Genomic DNA, 14,014 nt, shown 5'->3' on the forward strand with positions numbered 1-14,014 from the left:
AATGACCTTTATTTAGGTTTAGTGTAACAGTGCGAAGCGATAAATATGGTTGTAATTACAAAATAGCACGTTCGTACTCTCTAACATTAGCTTTTGATATCCCTTATCCTGTGGCGGACGAGGAGCGGATAGGTGTTGCCACGTAAGGACACCGTGGCTTTATGGAATTCAAGATGGCGTTTGCGGTGTGAAAGAGTTACAGCAACCGCCATGTTGATACACGCCAACTGATTCTCCCGATTGGCAATAGGTGGTCTATTTAAGTAATGCCATAGTGTCTCGATTTCTGACTTATTATCAGTATTAGCATCGACAATTCGACTATTTGGCACATAGATCTACTAAGTGAGCTTTTATTTAGTCAGAATAACGCATTAAGAGCCCTGAATTTCTTTGAATTCTTTTCCATCTTACGCAGAAAGGGACGGCAAGAATTTCGAGTTTTTTTATTCGTATTTTATTTAAATTTAAATGTATCATTTAAGCTTATTATCATTTGCTATCAGCCTAGATACGTAAGCAGCGACATGCAAGAGCACGGCACGTATCTGCTTGTACGTATGCCAGAATTCATACGCGTATATCTTCCTTACGCGGAGCTCTAATCAATATCCAATCAAATCTTATTCTAGAAAAATTTCATGATTTTCAACATTAAACGGCTCGATACAATCGTATAGAATAACATAGCAAATCATTTGATTTGGGTGCTACAAAGTTTTATGAATGAACAGCTATCCATTACTGTTACTTTCTCACTGTCCTACCATAACAAGATCCGGCAGGCCCACCAACACTTTCTAATATATGCACAAGTGAAAAAAAGAAGGAAATACTAGACTAATGACTGGTTTAAGCATCTTGTCGACAATCCAAGTCGAAATAGGAATCCGTGCATTAATTTCGTTTTAATCGGCAAACGCACGAACTTCCGCATTTTTATACATCTGATTCAGGTCAAGACCTACGGCGATTCTGTACTATAGCGATTCTACACAAAGAGATCGAGTTACAAGCTTAAATTGTTTAAATTAATTAAACTTAAATATTTTCCTTAAATTAAATAAATGTTTTATGAGCCCATTTATTTCTTATTCCATTATTTTCGGTGGAGATACACATTTATTTTATAATATCGTTGTCCATTCTTTAACAGAACATTGAGGCTTATTTAAAAATAACATGAGAGCCGATGATTCTGTTGGAAAAATTCCTTCCTAAAAATTTGTCGTGGATGTATGCGCAAGTGTCTACTAACTCGCCAATACTTTCTCCCGGATCCTAAGCACTCTTCGTACGAAGCATTCCTCGGTCTGGCATCCTTCGCTCCCTGCGAGAGAGCTCTCAGCCTCCCTGTTCGTAAGGTTATCTACCCGACTTCTCTCGTCGTATCTTCGCCCACCGTCCTGTTCGGTCTGGTTGCTCCTTTACACTCAAATCTTTCGTGGTGAGTTACGTGTAGCTTGCGCGTCTACATTGCTCGCGCCTACACGAAAGAATGATAGCTTCGCTAATAGGCTGATTAGTCATGCGTAAAATGTGTTACAGTAATACAATTAGCGTCAAGGAAAGATCGGCATTAATTAATATATTGCGTATATGTTATTCTTTTCAAGTCACATGGAGCTCATCTTGAATAATTAAAGATTTATTATAGGAAATAAGTATTAAAATTAATGTTTCATAGTGTTATTAATCTTACTGTTTTTTTAAAATAATTTTAAGAACATACCATCTGAATAATCCTTTTATAATAATTTTATACTTTTATTATATTATTGCATTTTATTTCTGAAAAATACAGGAAACTAGCTCACGTTTCCTCATGAATATACCAACGTTTCGCTTTCACGAATTAAGATAGCATCCCATTCCTTGTACTTCCATACTTATTTCATCATAAATTTGGCTATTGTCGCTCAGCATGTGCAAGTTTAACAATGAAAATGTTAAAGTGCTGAAATGTCCCCGGCATTATAGCCGAATCCTGTTTCACTGGTCTCTAAACAATTCGCCCTAGCCGTCTGGCATAGGAACATAGTAGACAGAATCGGAGAGTAGCGAGGGGAGTAAGAGGGCCCTGGCTAGCTATGGAAAGCAGAAAGAACTCGGGAAGGAAAAGAAGTCCCGGCACTTGAACCACCCAGCGATGGTAGCAGTTATGCGGTGGTGGTGCACGTCGAAGGGCTTCACCGGTGGTAGTGGGGCATGCCCAGGAGGGCAACAACTGCACTCGCGCGCTCTTCTGCGGCGGCAGAAGAGGAAGAGGGACAATACGTACGTATTCGCGCGCGCACACGTACACGCAGTACGCATATACGTACACGCTCGTGCAACGACGTAAAAGCGGCGGCAGGAGAGAAGGTGGAGGGCGGGAACGATCGTTCTCGGAACTCAGGTGACCTCCTCGACGCAACCGGCGAACAGCCGGACTCGACGGGTTAACTGTACAACCACTTACGTACCTCGACGCCGTAGGAATGCGGCGACGATGATGCCGTCGTCCCATGAAATAACGCGCGACATGCCGCGGCATGACGCACCTCTCGCCAGGAACCCTGTGGGGCCCCGTGAGGCCCGGTCCCATCGCGTCCCAGGCGCCGAGAAAGAGTACTAACTTATGTACTGGATGATCCGTGCGCGAGAACGCGGATCACGTCATTCATTCACCTGTGCTGCCTACCGCCGCCGTCTACCGATCCGGCCATCGCGTCGCCCTGGTGCCATTCGCCCCGATCTATTGTTCTTTGTACATCCTGACCGCGATTCGCCGTGTTCGATCGCGGAACATTGCGCCTCGGATATCTCGACTCGAAGCTTTTTCCACCGGTTGCTTCGATTCGCTTGCCTTCACGTGATGGTTACGTAGTTTTGCGAGTGGCACGAACGTATTGATCTTTCGCAGTGCCAACGGCTGCTTTTTTAATGCGATTTGGAGATAGTTTTTTGAGGTGAGATAAGTGATAATTTTACGATTCTCGCATTTATGAAAATATTTTTTACGGATAGCACGCTTATCGCGACAGCTAAAACGAGAACTAGATCGTGAAAGATCTTCGTTTCACGTACCAGGATCGAAGAGTTTTTCTTCGTATCGGCTTGCGCGCGTGCTGTTCTGTCCGATCCGGTCACGCCATTCATTCGGATAGTTAGTCTCCTCCATGAAGTACAGTACCGTTTTCTCGCTTCTTATGGATCTTAGAATTGGATCATCTCCTAATCAAACGAGTCTCAACTGTTTCCTGTCTTCGATTCAACTCCGGTCATAGGGTTCTTGCGAAGCCCCTCAGTTCTAGTTTTATAATAATAATAAATGGAGAAAAAGGGGAGAGAAAATGCACGTCAATGTGTTCATTAAATGATAAATGATCTCAGCTAGATTACATTGTAACTGATTCTACAATTGCCTCTGAAAGAATTTAAACGTCCCTCCTCGCTCGTGTGAGGTACAAGCGGATTCTACCTCACATAAACCAAATATTAATATTGCAGCACGACATAGCTTGTAATATTATTTCTACAGCAGGATAAGCCATCTTTAGAATCAAAATCGAAATTTAAAATAAAATTCAAAAAACGAAATTCTCCAAAACATGCTGCGATATTTCTATCGCCTTCTAGACGCGGCCTGGATTTCTTGGGTAATGACCCAATATTATGCCATGCATGTAATTATCGTATTCGATTAACCTCCAGCCTATTCTTGCATACCTGCGGGTTTGCAGAAAGTTCAATTCGCGTTTCTCAACTCGCTCGGAATAGTGAATGGAAGGATGCGTCGCGAGGCTGGCGGACGCGAGGTCGGGAGCAATCGGAGCGACGATGTTCCGAAGTCGGGGAGAATTCCGCAGCAACGATGTGCAATATGCGAGATATCTCAAGCGGCCTGCGCGCCGGCTTGAGTGTTAGATTATGTACGCGATCCCGTCGTTCATTCACCTGTTACGTCTCTCTCCCGCCACTCCACTCCACTCCTCTCCTCTCTTTCTCTCGTTCTTTCTCGTTCGTGCTGGCTGCCTTTCTCCCCCATTCTTCGACGCGGTTCTACCGTGCCATTACTTGGACCATAGATCACGTTCGGTGGTCCGCGAGGTCGCAGAAAAGAAAGAGAGATGAACGGAGGCTGAGAAAGGAGGTCTCGCAATTTTATCAGCTAACGAAGCTAACGTTTTGTAGCTCTTCGGTCATTAAGGGGTATTCTAGTGTAGCATGTCAGAAAAATCGAATGTTTTTTGGCATATTTTGCAAGTATATGGTATGGAAAATATGTCTGCGAGAAGATTTAGCCCGATTCGCAAAACTAACAAAGTAATAGCACCTAATAGAAAATAACCTCTGGCGCGCGCTCGGCGGTTGGACCGCGCGGCACACAACAGAGCATTGTGTTAGTATTTTAGGTAGGGTCGGAAGATCGTTATTCTTTGAAGGTCGTACATTTGAATTGGAGCCTTTGTATAGTACAGGTTATATAGTACAATGAATCTCTAAATTCATTGATTTGGACTTTTGCTCCAAAACATCTCCATGCTGGCGTGAAAGTTGTTGAAATAGCAACATTCTTGGCAGTTATAATTTTCAATAAAGGATTTATGCCAATTTTCAAACTTATGAACGTGATGGGAGTTAGTATTGGTCAGCAAGCGGTGATGTACGCAAACTCCCGGAACGAAGCTCGTATCACCCGCTGGAGCGGCGCTCCACTAACTTCTCTCGAGATCAGAGAATGAATCGCAGGGAAGAGAGATCAGCTCTGCAGGACTTCTACGAACAAGAGGAATGTCCTCTGTATGGCCCTGGACTAGCCGATCGATCGTAAGTAACATTATCTCTATGTAATCAGTATGAAAAACTTTAAACGTGTTTTTCTCGAAACCATGTTTTTCAAATTGGTTCCCATGATATCTCAAAAACCAGTTAATCAATTGACTCAGGCTTTTGCACACATCTTCAGTATATGTGTGGCTATAGCCCCTACCACAATCAAGTCGAAATATTGTTTTTTGGGATTTCTACAGCCCTTCAACGGTGAAAAAAATGGCACAAATCGAAACTTAATTTTCTCAATGAAGTCATGTTTTAAATTTTCAACATTTTTTTTCATTCTGGTACCTGCTATAGCCACACTCATACTAATTAAGAATCTCTTTGGTTTTTTTGTTTCAGATGAGCAGAACAGCTGAAATCATGGGAACCATGGACCAACTGTTTTTTTTCATGTTCTTATTTAATATCATGTGCAGCGCTTATTTATAGTTATTGTCTACTACAAAAATTTGGAAACATACACCAAATATGTATGAATAAGCAGGGAAAACCCTGCCTCAAAAAACCTTATACTTTTTTCAAAAAAAATTCACCAAAATAGCATACAAATTCCGCTTTTACACTAGAATACCCTTTTAAGGTGTCACGTGATCGTTCTCATTAATGTTGTACGAAGTGTCTGTGGTGCTTTACGTTTTCCTTCGCACGATATAAACTTTCCTTCAGTTTTAATGTTCAGGTTTACTATTCATTCGAGAAATTAGTTATTCATTAGATATAGATATAGTAGGTATAAATATGAAGCTGAATGTCTCTACAGCAGATGGGAAGAGATGAATATTGTGATAATTAATCGTTAACGTTAACGATACGACAGGGTGTTATATAAAATAAATGTAGCCATGACCGTTCCACCACTAGTTTCACATCGTTTCTCAAACGTTGCAGCTCGCATAACTGGCAGCAAAACTCGCTTTGTCGTTCATTGACATCTTATTTATGAGCGATCCTGGTCAAGTAAGCTCAGCCGTTCTCCAGTAGGCATGAAAGAGCGAGCGGTACAAACAGCTGGATCTAGGAAGCCTCGCGGCTCTCCGAGCACTCCGCTCCGCTCGCGAAGATGGAAAAATCTAGAGAATGTCGAAGTCGTCGACCAGTTTCAAGAACTTACCGCGCCGCACTGGCGCGCAGAGTACGTGTGCGCGCAAGTTGATCCTCGCACGGAGCCACCTTGTCTCCTTTGGTTTCGATCTCGTCGCATGATCGCAGACTAAAAAAGGAGGCTGCCTTCTTCCCTTCCCCTGTCCTCTCCTTTCTACAAAACATAGATTTTCGCTGGTAATTAAGATACAAACAAAAACATTCAAATGCATTATGCTATCAAATCGTTTGAATGCTTCAAGGTAGAAACATTTGAATTTCTAATCAGGACAGCTAGAACGCGTATTTTTTAAATATTTTTTTCATTTTTGTACGCCTTCAGAGAGCTAGTGTTAGATTCTAACGTAAAATATCTATCCGCCATTTCACGGCGGCATGCTCGCCATATTTGCATACTGTCATTGCACTCCATTAATGTAAGACTAATGCTTTCGTTTTACGACATTCGCAAACGTATGCCTCTTACATTTCACGCAAACTCAGAATATTTGAATATACTCAGAATATTTATTGTGGTGGGATGTGTGGGTAGCAAGGAAATGTCATGAGATACATTGAATCGTCTTCCATCAGTACAATATTACAAAAGAAGTATTAAATTATAAATATAAGATGAGATATACATACAAAATTCTTATTATTATCGCTGATAATTTATAGAATTTATTGAATCGATTCTTTCGTAGCGACAAATTTTGGAGCAGAGACGGTCTTAATTATAGAGTAGAGGGGAAGAAATTATGATTGTGTAAGTTATCATTATATTTTTATTTACACTTATTGTCGGAATGTTTTGTTGCAGAAATCTCGCGATTGGGATCGGGATACAAAATTTTCCAGAAGGATTGGCAGTGTCTCTACCTCTCCAAGCCGCTGGACTTAGCACATTGAAGAGCTTCTGGTACGGCCAGCTCTCGGGGATGGTGGAGCCTATCGCCGGTGTCCTTGGCGCGGCCGGAGTGACGCTCGCCGCACCTGTGCTACCTTATGCACTTGCCTTCGCAGCCGGTGCGATGATCTACGTCGTGATCGATGACATCATCCCGGAAGCGCACCAAAGGTACGTACCGTATAATCACCTAACCGGGAAAACTTGAACTGCAGAACCAGATTCCTGTTTGCGCATTTTTTATAATAGCCAAAATTACTCCGCTCCGCGCCACACTAACGATCACTCAACTCGTTCTCTCGAGATTGCTGCAATAAAAATTTCTTAAAAATATGTAAAAGCAGCATGTTGTTAATCTCGTTTGGCTTATGATATATATTGGCGTATTTTAATGTATTTCTAATTACATCTACAATATATGAACACAAGTCAGTTTGATTGGCAGAACATTACGAAATACACTAGTCGCATGTACGCAGTTAACGTAGAATTATTATACTTATTATGTTAACATATCAATATTTTTAAACCACGTCACATATTTATAACACATGGAAAAAGGAAAATAACTCAAGAAAATTAACTTTATATAAACAGGTCCGTAAATTGACGTGCAAAATTATACACGAAACCTATTAAATGCTTTCCATGTCGAATGACTATATTCCGAAAAACAAATTTTATAATGGCGCGCGAAGCATATTGCTCGAAAAATATACTATTGTTGTAAACGCGCGGAAAGTAGTGTTGAACATAGAAGGGTGCAGCCGGTTCAAGCAAAGAGACTTGGGCGCAACTCGTTCCTTTAACTGGTTCCGGCTTCTCCTCGTCCTTCTGCACTCCCTTCTTTTTTCTCTCTTCTCTCTTTCTCTCTTTCTTTTTCTAACGTTGTTTTTTTTTAACCACTGTTCGTATCGGACGGAGACACCAGTCCGCAGTGCACTTGCACCCATTTCCGTCTCACGTTTCACCCTCTGCCCCATTCAGAACGAATTAGAGCTCGGGCCCGGACTCGAAGTCAGAAGGGCGGAAGACGCTTTTCCCACCGCCACAATAGCCCTTTATTTCGGGATTTATTCCCTCGTTCATAGATGTGGATGGCCGTTTGATGGCGATCTCTCGACTACGCGTGATCCTCCAACGATCGCCCTACAGCCTTCTGTCTCCATATGAATGGTCTCGTCTTCTCTCTCGTTACCAACTTTGTTTAATGCCTCTCTTTGCTTTTTGCAGTATTATATAGAAAGAATGATACTAGTGTATAGATTCAAAAGGATACGTCAACGCGTAATCCCTTCGAGTAAATCTAATTAATCAACTTAAACGTTGCTTACTTAAGAACTGTTATAATCGCAATTTTGATATTTCGTAAATTCTCTTTTTTACATATTCTCAAAAATATCCGTCGTTTAATCTTGTAAGTCGTAAAATCTCGGACTTTTTTCCTTCCTAGTTAACTTGTAACGTAAAGGATCACCTATATAGCACACTTTACAATGCGAAATAGCGAAGAATCGGTAAAAATGGTTTGGCCGGTCCGCACGAAGCGTCGAGGATTCGTCTCGAGCGCGCGGAGCATTGGAGCGCATAAATATGGAGAGGAAGAAGATTCGCGTCGCATGTGTCTCATGAATTTCTACTCAAGCGATCGCGCAGACACAATACGCGCGTACACGCGCGCGTATTCGCGTGTACGCACAGGCCTGACGCTTACGCACGTAACACACGGGCAGGCGTATCTATAACGTCCATATTCGAGAACGATTACGGTACAATGGCGCGTGACGACAGTGCCGTAGTTAGCGCGCTACCGGCGAAACGGACGTGGCGAATTTCTTTCCCAGGCCTGGCAGCAGCCTAGGCTAAGGAAGGCGCATTGTCATTATAATTGGCTCCTTTTGTATTTCGCGTGCGAGATCTAACCGCCCGGATACCGTGAGCGCGAGCTCGTACGGTACATGTGGCTCCTCTCCTCTCGTCGCGCGCAATAAGAGTCTCTGAGACAGTAGAGCCGCTCCCTCGGGAACCCACCCCGCGGGTGGCCGGAAAACACAAAAGTGCCCCTGGTCTTCTCCCTTTCCCTTCCTTCTCGGAAACCGTTGCTCGACCTGTGCGAAAAATTCGCACGCCAATCGCGGGTGCGAGCTTCTTTCGGAAAGGGAAACTCCTGGTCACGAATTGCGTAGTTCGATACGCAGGCATCTAATTCAATTTTGTTTTAAAAAAGTACGGATTGTTCTTCGAATCTTAATGGCGATTAATCGGCAGCAGGGACTTTTCATTCGCACTCGTTGCATATTACGAGTGGATCGTTATTTCATAGGAAAGTTTCGGGAAATCAGTCGGCGACGCTTATTTCATGAAAATCGTCACGTCGCGTTTGAATCTCGCGCTGATGAAACTACCCAAACTACATAAAACGGGAAGGTCGAAGGAACAGCGAGATTTCTTCGGGTCTCTCTCGAAACTTCGGTGCTTTCGCGAAGTGAGAAGTACCGGCAAAAATCGGCGCGACTCGGCTCGGCTCGGCACGTTTCGTGGAACGGTCGCCCCTCGCGTAATTTGCATTTTCCTCTGCTCGGCGAAAAGGAACGTCTGCTCCGCTGATGATACCCGCGCTCGACTCGTTCCATCCGCGTAAGGATGTTTGAATTTATTAACGTATCCAACCAATTTCAATTCGAGATCGGCCAGCAAGCTGCTCGATTCCTCTCATCGACGGCATCGCTGTTTCGTCCATGACGATTAACGAGGCTTCATAGAAATGCGACGTGAATTAATACCCACGGAATGCTCCGTAATCGGTTCTCCTCGACAGGAAATATGGACAGCGCTCGAGTCGCGGTCGATTAAAGACCAATGGATCCAATAGCGAGTTGCGTTTCGGAGATGCGAATCGACTCGACGCGACGCGACGCCCTAGTTTTGCCATGCGAGCGAGCGTCGCCGGTGAGACGACGACGGGAGAGGCGGGGAGGGGGGGGAGCGACATTATTGCCTCGGCTACCACGGCGATGAGACACGATAATAGCCAATAAAAATACAAATTTTCTGAGGCACACCGAAAGGAGGTATTTACCGCGCGGATATGATTGATGTGGCAGAACGCCCACCGAAATACAACGACGCGTTTCGCCGGCCGTTAAAATTGATGGCCGTGTATAATTTACGAAATCAACAAGCCGTGACGTGCAATACCGGGGTATATACGCGCGGCGTGGCGCAACGCAAATGTGTGCTTTGTACGTGTTTAATCCCTACTTACTTGCCGCGAAAACCCTTTTATTTCTCGCCATCCTGGGGCTCTCTTTCTCCCAGGTCGTTGCCACGGGGCCGTAGGCAAGAGAGACGGCGGCGCCAGTGCCGCCTTTTTAATTCCCCGCACCCTCGTCCCTCCGTCTACCCTTCCTCCATCTTTGTCCTTCGATTTTTACGTTCGATCTGCGAGCCGGCAGTTGCGCTAATTAAAATTCCCCTCTTGTTTCTTACTATTCACGCATCGCGCTTGCTACGCTAAGCCGCGACGCTACACTTGCTCAAGACTGAAGACAAGGCTGGAAACAATTCAGAAGATACCCAGAAAAATGTGGAAAAGATATCCTGAAATTACAGGGAGAAAGTATAGATGGTAGATTAAAATCGGTACTTGTTATAAGGAAATGATTGTCGAATAATTTCACGAACTCGTCCGGGTTTTAACGCAAACGCCTCGTGTACTTTCTGTTTACAGCGGAAACGGCAAACTCGCCAGCTGGGCTGCCATCGTTGGTTTCCTGGTGATGATGTCCTTAGATGTTGGCTTAGGTTAAGGACGTCCTTTCCAATGTCATAATCTTCTGCGGACGTGTAAAAATCATAGGATAATCGTATTTGCAGTCGTGGAGGGAAACAATCTTTCCCCGTGACTCGCGACATTCATCGAACAATATTACGTTTCCTTAAGTCAAAAATCAAGTGCGATAGCGATGACGGAAGTTTCCATTCTTAGTTTTTATTTATTCAGCGAAGCGTATGACGTCTTTATTTCCTGAAGAATCACGAGAGTCGAACGAGAGTAGCAAAGTAATGAATATATCCAATCATGAACACTTTCCCGTGATTCCTGATTTTCCTCGAGGAATAGATTCCGATACAGGAAATTATTGTGTAACTGTTAAACGCGTGTTACGCTTTAGACGCGATTCGCGATTGCACGACAAAATATCAGGGATTGAGACTGGTATAATTCTAGATTATAGGATTAGATTATAGGATTAGAATTTCATTTTTTCAAAATAAAAGTAATGAAAGATCGATTTTAAGACAGTGATACGTGTCCATTGTCATGGCATACGAATCATAAGAGTCATTTTCATATATTTATAACATCAAGACATTTAAATTAATCGAAAATATCATTATATAGTATAATTATTATATCAATTTTATTCACCTGTAAAACATAAGTCAATTCACATCGGAAATCATGTTTCAATCCTGATTTTCATCAATCTATAATTTGATGCTCGATGGACATAAAACCTAGGTTATATAAGTGCTCTAAGCATATTTTCCTTCGCTGGCAAGTATTTTCAGCCTCTCTAAAACGCATTTTACTTCGCAAATGTCTTCCTTGTATCTAGTCCTCCTTGATGTGGTTCAGGAAGTCAAATTAGGTCGAAGATGTGCGAACCGGACTTAAGTTCGAACATCGAAATCGATGTTTCGCGGTATTCGCTGAAACAGTTGCGAAAAACCAATTATTAATAGATAAAACAATTTAAATAATATACAGCGTCGAGAATTGTCGGTATCTTACAGAAAGTCAGCCTTAATTATTCATAAACATCATGATCTTTTTAGGTACAATGAAATCTTTAAAAGTACAAAATTTGCTTCATTTGTTGATTGAAATATTTGTTTCGAAAACCCAAAGCTTATAATAATTTCTTTTATTCGATTGACCTTGTACACCTTCCTGAAACGGTGCTCTCGAGATCAGTAAGAATTTCGTAATCTGCAAGTGTCGCTCGCTCACGCGCGCGACAGCGCGCACGCAATCGCCGACTTCATTTTCGTGCCTGGAAGGTAAATCTGTACATATATTTATTACGTTACAATGTGCCCTTTCTAATCACAGACCGCGCATATGTGCAATTTTGTTCTTATAGCGTCATGGCGTTTATGCCGGTGCACGTAACGAGGTTGCTGCTACATGCCCGTTGGCACAAGAATAAATCACCACGTGAAATCTGACGCATGCCTCTCCCTCTTTTCCTCTCGTTTATGATACAGCTTGGAAAAAGCTCTCTTTTTTTAATGATAGGTCGAGTGGATTAAATGAGATGTTTAACTGCTTTTAAGAATCATGTTATTTTTATGTTTTATTTTAGGACATTAATTTTTCTCCTTCCATTGCACGTAATATTTATTTCTGACAGGCACAGGAGAATGTAATATCTAATTTTTATTATTAAGAGCAATCATCGCGAGTTGGGATATCAAGATCAATATCTCTTGATAGGCGTACTCACGGTAATTGAAAGGTACAGATCGATCATTGATATCTGATTCTCGACGTTGTATACTTTCTTATATAAGATATAGAGACTATATTTTAATATACTGTCGATAGCGAAGTATTAGCAATATGTATATATATATATATATACGTGTGTCGACACTCGCGTATGTATAAATCCATGATGTAAAAAGTTAAGGCGAAACGAATTGATATCGAGTTTTATATCGTTTAATCATTAATGTGCTATGAAACAAATTTCCTTTGAGGTTATTCTACTACGCTGTTCTCACTATATGCAATAATGTCCTCTTTAGGTGTAACTTCTGCACATACTTTCCTATTTTTGATCTCTCACTCTTCGACGCACGATTATATATATATTATATCTCATTTTAAGTCGAGGAAGTGTAGCAGGATGCAATTAAGAAGGGCTGATCCCCGGCCTTTTCGCGTTATGTACGTAGAATTATCTATTCCTCGTATTAATTTCATTAAAATAAACCGTCCGGTTTCATGGGCGTCGAGAACCAGCTCCCGCGTCATAACTTGAAATAACAGTTAAATGACTATTTTGAATGACCTTTTTGTTTCAAATAATTTTAAGCATTTATTGAAACAGACGAATGTTGTTTTTGTAGAATGTAATAATAGATTTGCAGGACGAAATTGTTAATTTCGAAGTCAATTGGACTTTTGTTCGGAGAATATTTTCTATTATCGTATTAATGATCGATGATGCATCTTCTCGACGATCCTCAATCCGGACAATCGATACAATTGCTATTCAAAGAGTACGGAAGACCACCGACGCTTGGTTTACATTAAACCAGTGCGAACGAGCATCAGCCATTGGAAGCTTCGACGATGGAAGCGAAGGTCGTCTCGATCAACGTCGACGGTCACTATAAACGTGCACGAACGGTGCTTTAGCGAAATGTATTTTTTGTAATTAATCGTGTAATTACGCGGATCATGTGATTATACGGATATCATGTTATAGGTAATTAGGCAGTGGTACAGTCAATTGTAAAATTTGTGCGGCCATTTATGTAAATTGTTCAAATCTACGCTTGTCTGTTGCTGCTTTAACTCGGCGACTAGTACTTGATTAGAGAGAGAAAATCCACAATACCGTGATCAATAGCATGTTTTAATTAAAATACTTTTATTGCTGATACGTATAGCAAGAGTACATCGCGTATGGCTGTTTCTCCATTTGATAAATCTTTTTAGCTGGAAGCGGCGATCCAATTTTTCAATTAACTTAAGTGCCTATAATTTGAATTATGTATACCTATGTAATTGGAATGTTATTCATGTAAACAGGATATACAGGACGATGAAGGAATGACGAATTTATTTTCCACTCATTACTCCTAGAAAATTAAACTAGCAATTTTTCCGAAACCTTTATAAATTAAATATTCAAAAAATGTCTTATACATATATATTTACCGAAACTTTCATATTGCAATAATTGCAATGATTTATAAAAAATTAATGCAATAAAAAGAATACACTAAAGTGCACATAATAAAGTGTACAAATATCCATAGATTTCCATCTTCCCTTTCAAACTAATTTTAATTGAGTATTTCCAGGGAAATATATATTCATTATTTTCTGCAATATAATATTGCATCAAGAGAGATAAAGATAAAAATACCTATATTTATAACAATATTTGTAATGTGATA

At 41.5% G+C, this 14,014-nt stretch overlaps 1 protein-coding gene across 2 annotated transcripts in view; it reads left to right on the top strand.

The window, feature by feature from the left end:
* The window catches only part of LOC105285223 (zinc transporter ZIP11), a 34,604-nt gene extending 20,939 nt beyond the window's left edge, over nucleotides 1-13,665 (top strand). For both annotated transcript variants that reach the window (XM_011349309.3, XM_011349310.3), the window contains exons 5-6: nucleotides 6,728-6,985; nucleotides 10,545-13,665. In XM_011349309.3, the coding sequence (XP_011347611.1) occupies nucleotides 6,728-6,985; nucleotides 10,545-10,623 (337 nt within the window). In that variant the 3' untranslated portion in view covers nucleotides 10,624-13,665. The remainder of the gene's footprint in view (nucleotides 1-6,727; nucleotides 6,986-10,544) is intronic.
* Nucleotides 13,666-14,014: the final 349 nt, after the last annotated feature.

Source organism: Ooceraea biroi, chromosome 5 (assembly GCF_003672135.1).
Source record: "Ooceraea biroi isolate clonal line C1 chromosome 5, Obir_v5.4, whole genome shotgun sequence".
In the NCBI taxonomy this organism is placed as follows: Eukaryota; Metazoa; Arthropoda; class Insecta; order Hymenoptera; family Formicidae; genus Ooceraea; species Ooceraea biroi.